The 20,710-nt window shown below is 35.3% G+C and overlaps 1 protein-coding gene and 1 long non-coding RNA gene across 2 annotated transcripts; one reads left to right on the top strand and one right to left on the bottom strand.

The window, feature by feature from the left end:
- Nucleotides 1-4,811: 4,811 nt before the first annotated feature.
- On the top strand, nt 4,812-5,751 carry LOC121994486 (late embryogenesis abundant protein At5g17165-like). The gene is made up of 2 exons (XM_042548500.1): nt 4,812-4,997; nt 5,258-5,751. Exons 1-2 carry the CDS (start codon nt 4,873-4,875, stop codon nt 5,535-5,537), a joined length of 405 nt encoding a protein of 134 aa, XP_042404434.1. The 5' UTR covers nt 4,812-4,872; the 3' UTR covers nt 5,538-5,751.
- Nucleotides 5,752-9,891: 4,140 nt separating this feature from the next.
- LOC121994485 lies at nt 9,892-10,633 on the bottom strand. The gene is made up of 4 exons (XR_006115744.1): nt 10,595-10,633; nt 10,478-10,514; nt 10,072-10,141; nt 9,892-9,923 (listed from the first exon to the last, which is right to left on the bottom strand). It is a non-coding gene; the product is annotated as an uncharacterized LOC121994485 (long non-coding RNA).
- Between the last annotated feature and the right edge of the window lie 10,077 nt (nt 10,634-20,710).

Below are 20,710 nucleotides of genomic sequence, written 5' to 3'. Positions count from 1 at the left end.
TTTTGTTCACTCGCGAAAACTAGCTTAATCGATTATTGTGATCGATTAAGCATGACATAATCGATTACCCTAATTAATTACGACCCTTTCTGTTTCCTCACAGAAAAATCTTAATTGATTAGCCTAATCAATTAAGGATTACTGAATCGATTACCCTAATCGATTCAACTCTATTATGTTTTCGCGATCAAAAGGCTTAAGCGATTAGGCTAATCACTTAAGCTATGGTAATTGATTAGCCTAATCGATTACCAAACCCCAACTTCTAAACCTAAGTCTAGAGCTCCTTTACCCAATATCTGGTCAACTGTGGCCTGTTGGTCTGTTGGGACCCCAACTTTTCTCCTTGTGCCATGTGTTCAGTCAATCCTTAGACCCACTTTGAAATTTCTTCTTGTGCTAAGTGTCCGGTCAACCTTGGCCCACTTGGACTTCCAATCACTAGGTATTTGGTCAACCTTTGACCCACTTAGATTTTTAACTGTCTGGCTTCACTCACCAGGACTTACTCATTGCATAGCTTCACTCATTAAGGCTTTTCACTTGGTTTCACTCACCAAAATTTTTTAACTGTTTAGCTTCACTCACTAGGGCTTTTCACCTGTTTTCACTCACCAAGATTTTCTAACTGCCTAGCTTTACTCACCAGAACTTTCCATCATCTAGATTCACTCACTAGAATTTTCACCTGGCTTCACTCACCAAGATTTTCTAGTCAAGTATCTAGTCAATATTGACCTATTTGACTCTTCTTCTTCTGGTAATCATCCAGTTGGTCTTGCCCTTATCTAACCTCCAGTTAGGACTTTCCTAATCAAGTATCTGGTCATCCTTGATCTACTTGACTTTTCTTCACATCAAATTGGTCAACCTTGACTTGAGGGTAATTACACCGATAATCTCCCCAAACGGACAATTGTACCTGCAATCTCCTTATATTGTCAAACATTAAAATTTAAACATCAAGACTCAAGCTTGAGACAACTCAAGCTTAGTCAAACTGGTCAACATTGACCTAGAGAAATTGCACCAACACATACCTATGAGTGTGTGATGAATCCCCGACTACAATCCATTGGCTCCTATACGTTTCATTATTACACCAAATCTCACCACCTGATGCCCCTAATGGAGTTGATAAATGAGTCAAAGTGAGCCCCCAACATATAGAGTCTCAGTGTTATCCTTGGTCATAAAGAATACTAGTGTACAACAACAACCAAGAACTTACTTATCCACTCGATAAATGACAACCACTTAGAAAGTCTATGTGAGGGTTGTTCAATAAACTCATCGTATAAGCATCCATATGTATGCTTAAACATTTCTATGCCCTTACCAATGAAATATAAAATACTGCATCACAGATATTGTAGGATCTTATAGAATGTGAGAGGGAGGGAGCTGAATCACATTTTAAAATCTTTCTTTTCATTTTTTAAAATTCTGGTTGAAAGTTTGAAAATGCAATGGAAGAAAATGGAATAAATAAGAAAAATAAAAATAGAGCATAATATGCTTTTGTTTTTATTCGGTTCAGAGTCTTCGAGGACTCCTTCTCTAAGGCTCATGATTCCTTAGACCGTATCGATTGGGCAATCCACTAACATTCATAAAACAGATATAGATATAGTAAGTGTAACAAACTACACTTTCTGAGGCAATAAGAAAAATTAACTTTAAATTGTTACCAACACTTTAGTAAATTGTAATTCGTAACTCGAGGTCAGTGTTGCTTTGACTGCAGTAGTTGGGTATAGTAGGATCGTAGCAGAGCAGTAGCAGAAGGACAGCGTAGCAAAATGATCGAGGAAGCTCTTATATGAGTTGTATATGAAGTATTGGTCGAGACTTCCTTATATAGGTTATTGGAGGCGCCTTTAATAGGCATTATTCGATGCAGAAAAGATAAAATTTTTAATTTGAGGCGCCTCCAACCCATCTGAGGCACCTATAATCCATACGAGGTACCTTTAATCTACTAGTTCGACACATCAATCTTTTGAAGACCATAACTTTTGACTTTAGATTCAGAATCAAGCTCTGTTAATGACCGCACATGTAGAATTTGAAAATCTACGTATGTCTCTATAACACATAGTTAAAAAAAAATATATGCTTGAATGATTTATATATATTTATGAGTTAGATCTTATCTTACTAAGACCAAGATCTAGTATTGGTCTCAACTTATATTTTCAAAATAGATCTAAGTTGGACTAGCACCTATAATCCCACTGGGACTCGTCCTCACTGGATATCTCTCCTCAAGTGCTTACCTCCACTTATCATTTGCAGACTTACTTGATTCTGATTTCTTGACTCACTAGGTCTTCCTGCTAGATGCATAATTTGGACTTCAGCCAGTCGTCTAATCCTCCCTAACCTAACTGCACTTTAGCCTAGTGTTTGGTTCTCTAGATCTATTAAGTCTGTTAGCCTATACACTTACTTCAAGAGGTTAAATCACATGTCTAACTTTAATCCATTGTTATACATCAAAACTTGAATTAAATCATTAGTATAAGTTACACTAACATGTACTAGTTTCTAATTCAAGCAACCTTTTATCCTTGTTTATTAAGCGACTTAATTGACTAGAAATATATTTAGAATAGGGAGTGAATATTATGATGGCCATTATTATAGTATATTCTAGGATTTTACCTGTACAACTAATATGAGTATAAAAATAAAATAAATAATAAATTAAATTATATTATATTAAAATAAAGATGAGGTTTAACACACACATAGGGCACGGAGGAAAGCTGTGCAAAGTATCAGTACTGACAAATCCAAACAGCGTAGGAGTCCTGATTAAGGTATGTATATACATAATATTAGGCACGCCAAACGATTCCTTATTACTTTTTTTTATTATTTTGTTTATCAAGCTTAATAATCCAAATCCATTTTTGATATAAAGATATACAATTATTTAAAATCAAACAAGGTTTTTTTTTTGGCGACAAAGAATTTAATTCCTCCATAAATGTGATGTCATATAGGTACCAAAATCCAAATATTTCCCGGGCATCTTCAATACAAGAGTTTTTAAAAAAGTTTATGTAACGAAAAAATTAACTCGAAAGAACGTGAGCTTTAAGATTTTTATTTTAAGAGTAATAATGATATTTTAAATTTAAATTTTTTCTCTCGAAATTAATAATGTGGGTAGGACCACTCAATGGGTTAAAAAAAATTTATAAGAGATTTTTTAATAGTAGAGAGGATAGTAATTAAGGGGGTGTTTGGTTTGCGTTTTCTATGTTGTTTTCTGTTTTCATTTTTTGAGAAAATGAAAATTACGTTTGGTTTGCATTTTCCACGTTCATTTTTAAGAAAATGAAAGAACGTTTTCTAAAAAAACGAAAAACACGAAAAAGTCATTTTCTAATAAACGAAAAACGTGTATTTTTTAGAAAATGAAAATGAAAATGAAAATGAAAATGAAAATGAGACAAACCAAACGCATCCTAAATTTTTATATTTTTAATGTAACACATTGAAACGGACTCATCTAGAGGAGATGTCTAAGAGTCCAAAAAAAAATAATAATAAATAATTGTTTTTTTTTTCAATTAGAGAATAGAGAAAGGTTCAAATTAAGGATTTGACAAAAGTTGCCCCAAATTAATCCGTTCAATAGCATTCCCTAACCCACAGATTAATTTGATATATTAACAACTCATATAATTCCCAATTTGTACCGACTACGAGTAATCCACTTCCATGAAATACTATGTTTTTTAATCCTGTGTTCATTATTCTTCACTGAAACAATAACATTACTGATTCCCTCTAAATTTCTTTTTGGATTTTATTGCCTCAAATTTTATTTTTTTTGAAAAAAAAAAGAATCTCTGAGTCATACATTTCAAGTTTCATGGCAATCTGTCCGTAAGAATCAAGCAATCGAGCATATATGTTAATTATCTCATGGCCTCGTTCACTTAATTGAGTTCCCTGCAAAGTGAAAGTCGACAACATTGGGGAAGTTTCAACTCTTAATAGATAACAGTAAACAAATGGCTTCTTGATTAAGAATTGGACCGACCACAGCAACCCCGTTTCTTAAGATAAGTACAAAAAAAAAAGAAGGAAAAAGAATAATGATATAATATTAACAATAATGCATTTCTCAATTACTATTAGGTGAAGCTGACTTTGTTAATCTTAATGGCTAATTACTAATTACTAATTATAACAATATCTAACCGTCCAAATTTATCAGAGACTTTAATGCTCCAAGAATCACGCAGCAGGGAGACATACGCGATGTAATTTACGGTCAAAATATAATTATTAATTATTAATTATTAATTTTTAATAATGCAGAAATTAGTATCCTTAATGCTTAAGGAGAAGTCAACTTAACCTACCCAACAAAGACCTGTCGGTGGGCTCCACCATGAGCATACCTCCTGTCAACTTTGGCCGCTCGTGCCTACGCCACCAGAAAACACCCGGAGATACCGGAACGAGCATGGGAGAGTTGAACTTCCACTTGTACCCTCGTCGTCTGGCGTATCAATAGCCGCTGCGCGCCTGGTCACTTGCTAATATTACAAAGTAGGCGAGGGTATCTTGGTCACTTAGGAATATTTAGGAACGGTTCGTGGTTTATGTCGTGATCCATCCATCAAGTGTATCAGATGTCTCCGAAGAGAAAAATGGGTTGGATGGGACCCGCCGATACGGTGCGATATGTGCGTGCCTGGGGTTGAGTCAGCGTTGAACAAAATCGTCGATGGGGCCCTCTTTGCTCTATATATACTGGTGCGACTTGCGAGAATGAGGATAGGATTGCTCCGCCGTCCTCCGTCGCCTAACTTCAGTGGTCTATCTCCCACGTCTTTCTCTTCCTGTATGGCAACCTACTGGGCGGGACGATCGATAGCCGAAGGAAGCCTCGGGAAGCGATTCCTCCACCAGATCCGTGCCGCTTCGCCCCTCCCCGCCGTCTCCGTCGCCTATCCGGTGATTTCTTCCGGGTAACTAACACTGTTTGTGTAGATCCATTTGCATGTTCCTATTTGTCTTTTGCTTTTCCGGTCACCGACCTCACACCGACATCGCCGTTAAAGTGACAATATTTTTTTATTAAAAAAAATGAAAAAGGAGAGCTGGCCGGCGGACTGATTGCTACCGTAGATGATGGGGCTGTTTTAATTCTTACAATGGCATTCACAGCCGTAGGATGCACCCGATGAGATCATCGTCGACTGCCGACTGACGCGTGCCCAACTTGCAGGATCCGGGCGCTGCACGAGTCGTCGTACGACAAGAACGTGGACGAGCAGGTGCGGCCGTGCGTGGTGCCGGACTATGTAATCGACGGCGGAAGCTCTGACAAGTACTGGGGGCCACACCCCACCACCGGCGTCTTTGGCCCGGCTGATGACGGCGGCGCCTCCGCGGCCGGCATCGGCGGGAAGGCAGCGGCCGCCACAGGGATCAGTGGCTCATCCGAGGTGAAGAAGACCGTGTGGTTCCGCCTCGAAGAGGGCGTCGACAAGGCTCCCTACGCCTGATCAGCGAGCACGGCAAATCGTTACATAATTATAGTAGTCTATAAATAAAGTGCGTGGAATAATTATTCGATGGATTGCTTTTGGTTCTATCAGTATGGCGTTCTATTGTCATGCATGGTAGATATAATGATGATGACGATATTGTAAGTGGCTTGTATTATAATGCTAAATGCTTTAATATTGTTCAAAGCTTTATATTGATGAATAAGATGATGTAAAGGGCTGCTGCATCAGGTAAAAATTTTCTTTCCGTGGAGCCGGCGAAGAGATTAACTTTAACTTTAATAATTATAAAAATATCAATTTAGGATAATGATCATAAATTTATTGTAATTGACAAAGACCAATTGTAACCACTGACGTTATTATTATTTCTATAATAACTGATATTTCATACCATATTCAGTGACACCATATTTATCATTATATCTTAAGATACCATATATCTAGATGATATCCTAACGTGAGAATTCATCTTTCTGTAGACTATGGCGCATTGAAATTTGTCTATAGAGGATTTCAATGTTTATATAATTACTTTAAAAGATTTTTTAAAAAAATATAGTTGAGGAGAAGTTGTTGATTAGGAATTTTTCTTAGTTTTTAGAATCATTACAATGATTCCCCTTTTAAAGAACAAGTACGCGCGTACTTAAGTTCTTTAGGGCACTTAATCTAGATTGTAAGGTTTTATACTAACTAAATTAAAATAAATATAAATGAAATTTAAAATAGTTTTAATTTTGAGTTTTCTAGATTAAAAACTAATAACATCCACAAAAGTTAAATACTAAAATAAATTGTTATATAGAAAATAAAGTAACACTAAATATTTGTTCAATGGAGTCTGCATGTAATTTTGATGGGCTTTAAAAGATTGTACTAATTCTTTAACACCTCTTTTGGCCAAAGTTCGATTAGAGAATTCACAATACAAGATTTTATAAGCATAGTTTAGCACATTAAGATTGTGCACAGGTACTTTTGTGAGAGTTTTTAGCCCTAACTGTTTAGACATTCATCATACAGAGGAGTGATACGAGAAGTCCCAGGTGAGGTCCAAAGGTTAACCAATCAGAATAGGTAACAGTCAAAGTTTAAGGTATGTCAATTCGAATAGCATATCCGATGAGCTCTTCCCATGCCGATCGACTAAAGTTGATCGGACATCCTAATGACTCAGCTCTCCACTCCGATGTTATCAGAGCCAAACTCCCTACTCAACCACTTAATTACGAGGTTCTGTTTTCCATCACACTCCAATTGACTAATGTCGATCGGATATCCTAGGGGCCCAACTTTCCACTCGGATATCATTGGAGCCCAACTCCTTGTTTAACTACTTATAGGACTCAGCTCCCCATCATGCTCCAATTAGCTAATGTCGATCATGTTAGTTAGAGCCCTAGAGCTAATCATATGATGATTGTTGTATGGACTCGATGTATCATATTCCTATATACTTATAAAGATATTTTTTTATGGTTATTATACTTACTTATATTGGTGCCAAATAACTAAGTATAATAGCATTCTTGAGTAGAAGGTTCTTATCTATATCAATCGATTAGTTGAATTGATAGTGAGATGATATAGAGAACACTACTTTTAATCATTCCTAGTCAAGTATTAACATTCAGGGACAATGTTAATGCGATGAGACTAGCATGTAGGTCAACTCGATGACTTGATCTCACAAGTCATGGATATAGAGATATCAAGTTGACACATGAGTATGCATTGGAGAATGTATACTGAATGACCTGCCATGAGAAAGTATCATGGATCGTTATATGAGTGTCATACACTTTCTCATGTGACTATTAGTATGACTATCAGTCCTTGGACCTGAAGTCACCATGGTTCCCTACATAAGGAGTTACATACTTTGGCTTCGTCAAACGTCACCCGTAACTGGGTGTGTAACAAATTATACGGAGGGATGTGAGTGATATAGATACACTACAACAAAAACCCTCATAGACATCGGTTTTCCACCGGTGTCTATTATATTTTCGACCGATGTCTATGAAGCTGATGTAAAAGGTCTGTCATTTTAGACATCGGGTTAAAACCGGTGTAGTATCACTTAACGACACCGTTTCATCAACGGTGTAAAACCGATGTAATATTATATGTTAATAACACCAGTTTTGGCAGCGGTATACGACTGATGTAATATTAGTTAATAACACCGGTTTTGCAGCGGTGGAAAACCGATGTAATATCTGTATTTTTTAACATCACAAATTTGACTTCCGAAACAATGAAAAATCGACAGTAACAAAAAAAAAATACACAAATATTCACAAATTACACAAATATTTTTCATTCAACAATATCTATAAAATACACAAATATTAACAAATTACATAAATAATCTTCTTACAACAGTATCCATAAAATACACAAACATTTTTTTTACATCAAAAGCTAATAGATATCAAAATCAAGGTAGAACATTCTTTTAACAACACATCAAGGTAGAACCGCACTTCAAATGTAATCTAGCATGCATTCAGCTCACTCGAACCGCACTTCATCAATTTCAACTCTAGAGTACTTGAGATTTGTAAACTGTAAAAACACATAAATAATATATTAGTAAAGATGCAATTTTGAAAGCTGGAAATGGTAAAGATGCAATTTTGATTTATTTTTTTTTCCAAATATATGCTCTAGCTCTAACGAGGCCAGTCTAGTTTTTCTGATCTCTATCCTTCTAACACTTCAAATCAAGCATTTTGACAGCTTTTCAGTCTGGTTTTGCAATGAGAACTACCAATAAACTAAATTTGGAATGCAAAATATCTAAACCAAAGAAAGTCTCTTTCTAATTGATACTTGCAACAAAGATAATCTACAATACTTTATACAAAGTTAATTCATGATCAGGACCCAATAATCCACCATATGTCAAATAACTAAAACAAATGTGTACATGTATAAAATAAAATAGAATACTAAGTTTTTAAAGGCTGCTGTGGAAGACTATTGTTCATAATGCTTAATTCATTGAAGGATAATTGCGCGCATATATTACACTTAGTATATGCTGCTTAGAATATAACATAGATAATTTGCTCCTTCTTATTAAAGTGTAGAGATTGATAAAAACCGACAGCATCATACAACAAATTACTAGGCATGATAATGGTTGAATTCAAAAATCATGGAATGACCAAGAGCATCATATAACAAATCAGTGACCCTGAATTCTATTGAACTATTAATCATAGACGAGCACATAGCTGCCAAAATTGAAATAGAGAAGTTCAAAGACTACATAGAAACACATCAAGCATCAGGGGAAAAGCATAGCAACAGCAAGATCTGATATAATGAGGGAAAAGCTAAAAGACGTTCATAATCAATCAAAATCAAATATGAGTTTGTATCAATTATGATACTGAAGCAATGTTGGAAAATGCAACAAATTATCTTTAGGGGTTATATGCAAAATGGAAGATATTGTATTATTACCATTGCTGGAAGTGAATCCTTGTGGTCAACTCCAAAATTTTCAATTATATCTTTCATATATCGCATGATATAAAAACCACATTGCTCCGCATCCAGTTGTTGAGGAGCCTATGTTAGAAAAGAAATATTGGAATAACTCCTTTGAGGATAGTGAAACAGTTGCTAATCAAAAGGATCAGACATACCTTGACAACTTCTCATGTTGGTTGTTTTTTCCCTTTCCTTCCCACCTCCGCATTATACAATTTCAAGGCCCTTCATGCATATAACCCGTGGGAATTGTATTACCACATCAAAATACATCCATGTTTCAACAAAGGTAAGAAAAGAAGCAAAAAAACTTACATGTTGACAACATATTTCCAATCTTGATCACGAATGTGGTGACCAAGAGGATCTAACAAAAAATTAATCTCCATCTCAACATTGATGATAGTCAAAATCTAGTGAAAAATACACAAAGAAATATAATTAGTGTATGCATCCTGCATGTTCTCAAAATATGCAAATGAGAGTGATATATAATGTTCTCCAGTGCCATCTATGTCAAACTCCAAATGGATGCAGGACCGGTCCGAAGCTGAAGTATGAAGCTCTCGTCTTACAGCCACATTAGCCCTTGAAGATACACAAGTTGTGTTAGATATGCTTTTCATGGACTGGAAAATCCTAACTAGTACTGTTTTTAAATTGTCTTTGTAAAGAGCATCTCTACCTGCATGGATGTTGTATGTCATGAATAGCATGGTCATTTGCAAAACTCAAACTTTTGTCCAGATATGGAACTTCTTCAGGCTTGACAAATACAACCTGGTATTTAGGAATGGAAGCTGTATAAGGAGTGCACCTGTCTCATTTTCATCCTGAAGTAACTTATTCAACTCCGGCCAAAGAAGCTCCCTCCTGAAAGTACAGTTGATATTTCATATTCCACAAAGGAATAATGAGATAATGATGGGCAAAAGAGAAAAAAAAATAGAAAACTAAAAAATAGCAGTAGCCGACATTGAAATTTGGATGGCATGCATAAAAGTTTGCTGATACTACATACCATGCAGAGAAGTCATCCTCAATACCCTGATCATCATCTCCCAACCCCACTTGGACAATGTGCTTGGCGCCTATGCAGAGGAAAAAAAAAGATAGAAGAATATCCAAGTAAGAATGATGCTTAAATTCATTAAACACATCTACAAACTTGCACATGACTACTACATTACAGTTGTATGTATGAAACTCACAGATAACATGACTACTCAACTGTTTCTTAGTAACTCCTCATACCATGTTGACTTTACAAGTTTTTAGAGTAACAATTAGTCTACAAAACAAGTTAAATTCTCTAGAAAAATGAAATGCATGAACTTTGAGCTTGCAACTGAAGATAGGATTTAAAATCAGCTTTAGGAGCATATGTGACTTAGTCAAATCACAAACTAAATAAATCAACTATATACCTTGCTCATGAAGCAGTTCATCGACCACCACAGCAACCTTTGCAAGGACACAATACACAAATATATCAGCCAAGCAATTCCCACAAAAAGAATACTGACAATTTCATCATGCCAAACCTTATTAAAATGTTCATATTTCTGATTGCCCAAACTAAACACACCAAATTGAAGGTTTTCCAACCAGGTTCCTCTCTCTTTCCCCTATAAAAACTAATAATCAACAATCGATCAAGGCAAAAGGATTATTGGTAGAATAGATTAACTAAATGTGCATGCTTCTAGAACCTCTGTAAACCATTTGTAGAACCGAGCAGCATTATCAGTAGGCTCGCCATCTCCATACCTAAAGAAAACAAAGGGATCAGCTCGAACTTTGAGGAAACTGATCGTTTATAAAACAAAAAATTCCTGGCTTTCAACTTACATAGCCAAGAAGAACAAAGCCAAGCTCTCCTTTTTCAGGTTCTACTCGTACTCATCATCCTCAGTAGCATATTCGTCCTATAATTGAGGAAACTAACTACAGATCAGTCAATTAATTAGTAGTATTTCCAATTATCTGAAGCAGAAGGAAGATGATCTTACGATATCCACGAGTTTAAATATGACATTAGGGTACCGTGCTTTTGCCTCCTCAGCCAGCACCTAGAAGGGGGAAGGGGGGGGGGGGGGGGAATCTAAGATCATGGGAGAAAAATTCAAAAAATGAACTACTCGGATAAAAACCCTAACCTTCGCGAACCCCTCAGTCGTCTTGGTCTGCGTCCCGAAGAAGACGGTGACCTTCTTCTTCCCTTGGTCCTCCTCTGTATCCATCTGGGTCTTCACCACTAGCGGCTTCGGCGGCTCGGCGGGCTTCCTTCCGCTCGATCGCCAGATGAAGAAGATTGCCACACAACCAACGAGCACGGCGATGACGATGCTCATGACGGCGATCAGCAGCCGGTTCTCCACGAATGCATCCCCGGTGTCGGAATCGAGCCCATATCCATCAGAGAGGGAGGCGACGATGGCCGACAAGAGATCGAGCGATGACGCCTTCTCGGAACCTATCTGCATCTTGGCGGATCGAGCGGTGAATCGGAAGCACAGATCTCCGATCTCAGTTTCTGTCTGCTTCGATTTGGGAGAACGAAGGAGGTCGAGATTGGGTCAGCGATGGGAGGAGAGGAGAAGATAGAGGCGGAGAAGGTGAGTCGCCCGAAGACGGCTCTCTGTCTCTGCCTCCCGTGGACAGAAATGCTAACTACATAAATTCGATTACCACCTGTTTTTTCTTCTTTTTTATAAAGAAATGCTAACTACATAAATCAGTGAGTAATTTTCATTTGGTTCTTCAGAATCCACGCCTACTTGTTTTATTTTTTTTTTCTTTTTTAGTTTAGAATATTATATTTTCATCCTTTGCAATGTATACAAATAAATAAAATAAAATAAAACATTATTTTTTCCCCCATCAACACTAGACATCAAGCAAAGTTTAGAACGGTAACGAATTATAATTTTATGTTATATTTGTTTCTTGAATTATTTAGTGTGTTAAAAAGCTAGTGTTGGTGCGGGTAGCACAAACGGTCTAACCCAGGTTTTGATGAATGACAAATAGGTTAAGTTAGTTGTGTTGTTGTCTGACACTTTGATCAAGTGTGCAGGAAAAGTCCAGCTAGGTCGACGGGCTGACCGGATAGCTGGCGAGAAGTCCAAGCGGGTCGACGGGCTGACCGGACGCTTGGCGAGAAGTCCAGCTAGGTCGACGGGCTGACCGGATAGCTGGCGAGAAGTCCAAGCGGGTCGACGGGCTGACCGGACGCTTGGCGAGAAGTCCAGCTAGGTCGACGGGCTGACCGGATAGCTGGCGAGAAGTCCAAGTGGGTCGACGGGCTGACCGGACGCTTGGCGAGAAGTCCAGACGGGTCGACGGGCTGACCGGACGTCTGGCAGGTAAGTGAGGTAAGTCACTGGAGGGGAGTGACTGCGAGGACGCGTTCCCGGGAAGGGAACATTAGGCGTCGATCCGGCTTAGATCCATTTCGGATATCTAAGTCAAGATCGTGACTAGATTCCGGTCTCGGAAAGACGGAATCTAAGTCATACTCTTGTTAATTTTTATTACTTAGCGTATCTATAAAAATGTGCTTACAATCTGTGCTGTAGGGTTTTTATTTGCCTCGGACTAAAACTGTTTTGCAGGTAGGAAACAGTGAGGGTTCGGGCGCCTGGGATGGTTCTGGGCGCCCGTAAGTCCGGGCGCCTGGAAGGTATCCAGGCGCCCGGAGGCAAGTTTTATCCCCAGGACAACGTTGACACTTGGAGCATGCTGGTTGGGAGTGTTACGTCACATTCCAGGCGCCCGGAAGGGATCCAGGCGCCCGGAGCAGCATATAAAAGAAGCCCCAGGCAGGAGCTTCAAGACATCTGTTTTCTGAGAACTCTGAGTTCAATCACTCTGCTACTCTGCGCTCCAACGACGTTCACAAAGCTCCGACGACTCACTCCGGTTTTCTGTTAATTCATTATTTGTCGGTATAGCTGTGTTCTTCTTTCATTAGCAATATTTGTACGTAAATTGTAATTATCCGAATTGCTAGTGAATTGCCCAACGAAAGTACTCAAGGAGTACGGGCCTTTGAGTAGGAGTCGTCACAGGCTCCGAACGAAGTAAAAATCAACCGTGTTCATCTCTTTACTTCCTTACTTTTCCGCTGCGTTTTAACTCGAGATTTTCGAATCGATATTCACCCCCCCTCCTCTCTATCGAATCTAACGGTCCTACAGCTAGATGGTACTTTTCCGCTGCCTTTCGTTTTTTCCCTCCAAAACTGGTTTTGAAAAATACATCGTCATCTTTTCACTATTATTTAGTATCGACAAAATATTACATTTTCAAAAATTTGAGATAATATTTTTTATTAATATTTTAATAATATTTTATTATTTAAAAAAAAAATTGTAGTGAAATATTTTTTTTTTCCAGCACTGCTAATCCAAGACCAAGTCTTGGGATTTTGTCTTTGTTTCATTGTGTGCAAGAACAATGTCTTTTCAAGAAGGATGGAACCCCAATGAACCACCACCGTACGATGAAGATTTCAACTACTGGAGGCGAAGAATGGAATGCTTCTTAGGAAGCGTAGATATCGATTATATGCTAATATTGAAAAAACCTTCTCAGAACTCGGAGCTGAATAAAAACGTAAGTAAAATTATTTATAATATTTTACCTAACAATATTATATGCAGACTAGAAAAATACAAGAATGCATATGAGCTATGGACCCAGTTGATCAAGCTTCACGAGATGCCAATGGAGCTAGAAGATCAAGTTAAAGTCGAATCCGGACTCGAGTCAGATCCAACGGAGAAGCCTGCTGAATTAGGGGTTGCGCTCAAGGTTAGTAATAATTACCAAAACACCCTTGCTAGTAGTAGTTTAAAATATGTGTATGTTAATTTGGATATGTCTGAAAGTATATGTGAAAATAGTATACATGACAATACTTGCGAAAATACCCCTAGGATATTTTCTGATAAAATAAATATAATTAATTTAGAAAATACAGAAAATCTAAAAATAATCAATAAATCTAAAAATTCGAATTTAAACCTAAACAAATTTGAAAATTCGAACAAAAAGGATGACAAGGTCAATATTAATCTAGACATAATTAATAAATTATTTAATAATCTAGACAATATCAATCTGGAAAATTCTATCCAAACCCAAGATAATTTAATTAACAAAAAATTAAATTTTAATGATAAGACTTATTTAATAAATTCCACTAATTATATCAACTTAAAAGGTAAAGAAAATATAAGGATAAAATCAAACACTTTGATAAAATCAAAACGGAATTTAACAAACTTAAAATTAAATGTTAAAGATAACAAATTAAACAAAAATAATCTAGAAATTTCAAAATTAACAATTAATAAAAAGCTAAAAGATAAACCGTTAAGAAAATATAATTCAAACAGTTTAGTTAATTCAAATTTAAAAATAAATAAAAACTTAAACTTTAAAAATAAGCTATTAAAGAAAGATAATTTGACCAATTTAATTAATTCAAAATTAAAAACTTAAATTTAAATTACAAACTAAACATTAAAACTTAACTAAAACCAACTCTAATTATACAAAAATCTTAAATTAATGGCCAATAATTCAGGGGGAGGCTCCAGAATAGCTGGTACCTCCAAAACTAACTTACCCGATAGGGTAACCCAAACAAACTAACCCGACAGGGTAATTAAGATTAGTTAAAAAGAGACAAAGTTTAACTTGAATCATGGTACTGGTGAAGTTTTTGGATGATAGTACGTTAGGGAAGCTTGGGCATCGCATGTCTAGAAAGATATGGCTTCGATCTGGTGCATTTGGCCAAGTGGAACTGACCGAAGCTACCCTTAAATGGATCCTAACTAGTTAGACCAAGGTTTAATACTAAGCTTCGTGGATAGGACTATTCGGAAAACCTCGAAAGGTTGGCTACTTCTAATGATGTCCAAGTGACTCACCAAGCTTAGAAGTTTATCCGAAGAATGTCTATTTGTTGAGACCAAAGCTAAACCTGAATCTAACAAAAGTTAAACCAAACTCTGTAATTAAATCTAATTCATCTCACAAAATTATAGGATTCCCTGATTGATAATCTAGATCGGGTGAGATGAATAAGGATCAAATTAATTTTCAAATTAAATTAAAATTAATTAAAATTAAATTTCAAATTTCAAATTGAATTTCAAATTAAAATTAAATTTTGAATTTCAAATTGAATTTCAAATTGAATTTCAAATTAAAATTAAATTTTGAATTTCAAATTAAATTAAAATTAATTAAAATTAAATTTTGAATTTCAAATTAAAATTAAATTTTGAATTAATTAAAAATTAAATTTCGAATTAAAACTAAATTAATTTTTTAAAAAAATATTAAATTAACTTTAAAAATTCTTTTAAAACATTTTAAAAATTATTTTAAAAAAAAAACTATTTTAAATCATTTTAAAAACTTTAAAAAAAATTATTTTAAAAACTATTTTAAATCATTTTAAAAACTTTAAAAATTCTTTTAAAAATTATTTTAAAAACTATTTTAAAAATCATTTTAAAAACTTTAAAAAAATTATTTTAAAAATTATTTTAAAAACTATTTTAAATCATTTTAAAAACTTTAAAAAAAAAATCTTTTAAAAATTATTTTAAAAACTATTTTAAAAATCATTTTAAAAACTTTAAAAAATTCTTTTAAAAATTCTTTAAAAAAAAAAAACTATTTTAAAAATAATTTTAAAAACTTTAAAAAATTCTTTTAAAACATTTTAAAAATTATTTTAAAAACTATTTTAAAAATTATTTAAAAAAAACTATTTTAAAAATCATTTTAAAAACTTTAAAAAATTCTTTTAAAACATTTTAAAAATTATTTTTAAAAAACTCTTTTAAAAATCATTTTCAAAAACTTTAAAAAATTCTTTTAAAAATTCTTGTAAAACCTTTTCAAAATTATTGTTATTTTAAAAATTATTTTAACATAAAAATTATTTTAACTTAAAAATTATTTTAACTTAAAATTATTTTAATATAAAAATTATATTTTTAAATTATTTTAACTTAAAAATTATTTCAAAAATTATTTTAAAAACTTTTAAAAATCATTTAAAAACTAGTTTAAAAATTATGTATCATTTTGAAAAATTCTTCTTATTTTTTCACTATAATAAAATTCTTTTAAATTAAAAAAAATAGTAATAATAATAAATTATTTCTATAGACTATTTTCACTTTAAAAATTATTATTTTGACTTTAAACTAATTTTTAATCTTAAACATCATTTTAACCTTAGTAAAAATATTAAAATTACTCTAAGTCATTTTTCTTAATCAACCTTTAAAATATTAATTATTTTTATTAAAACATAATTAAAGTTTGACTTAAATTGAACCTTACTTAACCTTGTTTAATAACGAGTTTAACTTCAAATTACCACCAACTTTAAACTAAGTCAATCCAACTTAAAAGGAAGTAAATGAAAAGTTAAATTATAACTAACACCTTCATCAATTAATACAAAATTTAGATTATAGCAAAATTTAATCAATAAATTATTAATATTGATCAATTATTGAATTAATAACAACTTATCTTACTTAACATTACACTAAAGGCTAATTTATTTCAACTTAATCTAACATTAATTACAGTTAGTCAAATTTAAATGAGCAATTTTATAAAGATAATTATACAATCGTCTAAAACACTTAGGTACAAAAATATGTTACGGTTGTAAAATTTTATATTAAGGGGAAGTATAAATAAGGAGGATTAATAAATTAAAGGAGTATCAAATTAAGGGGGAGGTTTATTGTTTAATTATCTCCTGAAGTGTTATTTTTTTAATCTTCTCTTTAAAATCTCTCTAGAAAATTCTACCTCAATTTAAAAAATAAATATATATCAACTTTGAATATTTTTAGCAAATATTTTCAAATTTTATGTCAGGTTCAGGGGGAGGAATTAATTAAAAATTTTCCTTTATATAAAATATTTTAAATTTTGTTTGAAAAATATTTTCTTAAAAATTTCTTAAACCTACTTTTGAAAACTAACTCTTATAAAACTAAGTTGTTTTTAAGAATTGGATTTTACTTTTTATTGAAAATTGATTTTGAAAATTAGATTTAACTTAGTTTTGAAAATTGTGGAAATTAGATTTTTCAAAACTTAAGTTTACAAACTAAGCTTCTCAAAATCATTTTTTTTAATTTTGAAAATCAAAGTTTAAAAATAAATTTTCAAAATCAACTTGCTTAAAATTGTGAAAAATTTTTAAATCAACTCAAAATTGTTTCTTTTAAATCACAAACTTTTTATCCATTTTTCTTAGTTTTTAAAAACTTAACTTTTCAAATATTTTAAACAATGGTTTTGAAACTAGTACTTTTGAACTTTAAAATTTTGATTTTTGAAAATTAGATTTAATTATTTTACTTTATCAAAATTAGTTCTACCAAACTCCTTTGAAAACTAAAAGTAAAGTTCAAAATCAATATTTACAAACTGAAATTTGATTTGCAAAAACTCAAGTGTTAAAAATTATGAAAGTTAGAATTTTTTCAAACTTAAATCACTGTCAAAACTTAAGTTTTAAATTAAATCGTTTACAAACTTAGTGTTGAAAAATAAAATTTTCAAACTTAGTTTTGGAATTCTGGTTTTTGAAAACTTGTGTTTGAAAATGAAAACTTAGCTAGCTTTCTAAAAGCTAAAAGCTAATGCTTTAAACAAATTTTCAAAAGCTTAAACTCCCCCAAGTCAACTTGACTATTTTTTAACTTGCTGTTAAAAATTGTACTTTTATCAGTATCTTTGAATTTTTGAACTAAACTTTTTATTACTCTACACTATGCTTGTTTACCCCTGTTTACTTTTTGATGAATGCCAAAGGGGAAGAAGGGTTAGGTGGTTAAGTTAGCTAAACCAATTTGAAAACACAAACTTACTTTAAAACCACACAAATGCATGTTGTTTCGTACATATGCTTTCACTAACTTAACCAAGTTGTCATTCCATCAAAAAGGGGGAGATTGTTGGTGCGGGTAGCACAAACGGTCTAACCCAGGTTTTGATGAATGATAAATAGGTTAAGTTAGTTGTGTTGTTGTCTGACACTTTGATCAAGTGTGCAGGAAAAGTCCAGCTAGGTCGACGGGCTGACCGGATAGCTGGCGAGAAGTCCAAGCGGGTCGACGGGCTGACCGGACGCTTGGCGAGAAGTCCAGCTAGGTCGACGGGCTGACCGGATAGCTGGCGAGAAGTCCAAGCGGGTCGACGGGCTGACCGGACGCTTGGCGAGAAGTCCATCTAGGTCGACGGGCTGACCGGATAGCTGGCGAGAAGTCCAAGCGGGTCGACGGGCTGACCGGACGCTTGGCGAGAAGTCCAGACGGGTCGACGGGCTGACCGGACGTCTGGTAGGTAAGTGAGGTAAGTCACTGGAGGGGAGTGACTGTGAGGACGCGTTCCCGGGAAGGGGACATTAGGCGTCGATCCGGCTTAGATCCATTTCGGATATCTAAGTCGAGATCGTGACTAGATTCCGGTCTCGGAAAGACGGAATCTAAGTCATACTCTTGTTGTTAATGTTTATTACTTAGCGTATCTATAAAAATGTGCTTACAATCTGTGCTGCAGGGTTTTATTTGCCTCGGACTAACACTGTTTTGCAGGTAGGGAACAGTGAGGGTCCGGGCGCCCGGGATTATTCTGGGCGCCCGGAAGTCCGGGCGCCTAGAAGGGATCCAGGCGCCCGGAGGCAAGTTTTATCCCCAGAGCGACGTTGACACTTGGAGCATGCTGGTTGGGAGTGTTACGTCACATTCCAGGCGCCCGGAAGGGCGGAGCAGCATATAAAAGAAGCCCCAGGCAGGAGCTTCAAGACATCTGTTTTCTGAGAACTCTGAGTTCAATCACTCTGCTACTCTGCGCTCCAACGACGTTCACAAAGCTCCGACGACTCACTCTGATTTTCTGTTAATTCATTATTTGTCGGTATAGCTGTGTTCTTCTTTCATTAGCAATATTTGTATGTAAATTGTAATTATCCGAATTGCTAGTGAATTGCCCAATGAAAGTACTCAAGGAGTACGGGCCTTCGAGTAGGAGTCGTCACAGGCTCCGAACGAAGTAAAAATCAACCGTGTTCATCTCTTTACTTCCTTACTTTTCTGCTGCGTTTTAACTCGAGATTTTCGAATCGATATTCACCCCCCCTCTATCGAATCTAACGGTCCTACAGCTAGATGGTACTTTATTTCTATTTTACAATTTATGAGGCGGTAAGCTGTGGAGGTAAAGTAAAAACGAGGTTAAAGTTTTTCATTTTTATAAGTTATAGTTTGTTTAGGAATATTTTTATTTTAGTTTTAAAAGAATGTAAAACAAATATTTAATATTGAATTTTAGCACTTTGAGATTTATTTTGGTTCATTAACATCACTTTTAACAACAGTTTTTTACTATCCGATTTCGTAGATAGAACAAGAAAATTATCATAGACACTAGTTTTAAAAACTGCTGTTAAAACTGGTGTCTATTAACGAAAAATGGGTGCTCATAGACATCGGCTAAAAAACTCGATGTCTATTAGCGAAAATCTGCGCTCATAGACACCGATTTTTGGAAAAACCGGTGTAAAATACTCAAAGACATCAGTTTTTGCTTAAAACTGTTGTTGTTCCACTGATGTCTATGAGAGTTTTTGTTGTAGTGATAGGATCTGTTGGATCGAGATGCACTAGAGGGGGGGTGAATAGTACTCGTGGCTATTTCGTTCTTCGATTATCGGAATCGTATCAAGTACGTCGTTCGAGTATAAGCGCAGCGGAAAGAAATAGAAACAAATACAAACAAAGACACGAAAGATTTACTTCGTTCGGAGCCTGTGGCGACTCCTACTCGAAGGCCCGCGATCCTTGATCGCTTTCCGTGGGCAACAACTATAAGTACGAAAAAGAGTTACAGCTTTGAAGTACAAGTAAATAAAGAAAACTAATGGTACCGACGACAAGAACAGAGTCTTGGAGCTTCGGGTCGTCGGAGACTTGTAGCAGCACTTCCGGATGTCTTTTAGAGCAGCACGTTGGAGACAGAAGACTTGAAACTTGTTGTTCTGGTGCTGCTGCTCGAGATCCCTTATAAAGGGTGTTCAAGGCACCTTGAAGCCCTTCAAGGCGCCTTAAACAGGCCGAGTCACCCGCGGAGATCAGCACAGACTTGGTCGAACTTCATCCAGTTCAAGGCGCCTTCAGCCTACCCAAGGCGCCTTCAACCTTCGACCCAAGGCGCCTTGAACTTCATCTAAGGTGCCTCCAACCTTCTGCGCTGGCTTTTCCTGGTTCGCACCCGAGGCGCCTCCAAGCTCCATGGAGGTACCTCGCTCTTTGTTCTGCAAAATGTGTTAGTCCCAAACATACCCTGCAAAACAAAGTTAGCACGTAAAACATAATAGATATGATAATGAGTAATGATAGTCTCCTGACTATCCGGGTCGAACTTCGAATTTCTGTCCGGAAACCCTAGGTCGACCCGACGCCTAATGTTCCCTCTGTGGGGAACGCGTCCTCACCTACTCCACTCGGGAGATTTACTTGTTGCCAGTGCGATCCTCCAGATCGACTGGACTTTTGCTCCAAGACCGACGCTTCCGGACTTCATGCTGGACATCCGCTCCT

This window comes from Zingiber officinale, chromosome 6A, assembly GCF_018446385.1.
Source record: "Zingiber officinale cultivar Zhangliang chromosome 6A, Zo_v1.1, whole genome shotgun sequence".
In the NCBI taxonomy this organism is placed as follows: domain Eukaryota; kingdom Viridiplantae; phylum Streptophyta; class Magnoliopsida; order Zingiberales; family Zingiberaceae; genus Zingiber; species Zingiber officinale.
Note: the sequence above shows the minus strand (reverse complement) of the source record. Positions and strands in the feature narration are given on the sequence as shown.

Bases quoted from the DNA above. Each gene is read 5' to 3' on its own strand.
- LOC121994486 (XM_042548500.1), top strand. From the start codon at position 4,873: ATGGCAACCTACTGGGCGGGACGATCGATAGCCGAAGGAAGCCTCGGG. The intron at 4,998-5,257 runs GTAACTAACACT...CCCAACTTGCAG, and splicing joins TATCCGGTGATTTCTTCCGG to GATCCGGGCGCTGCACGAGT.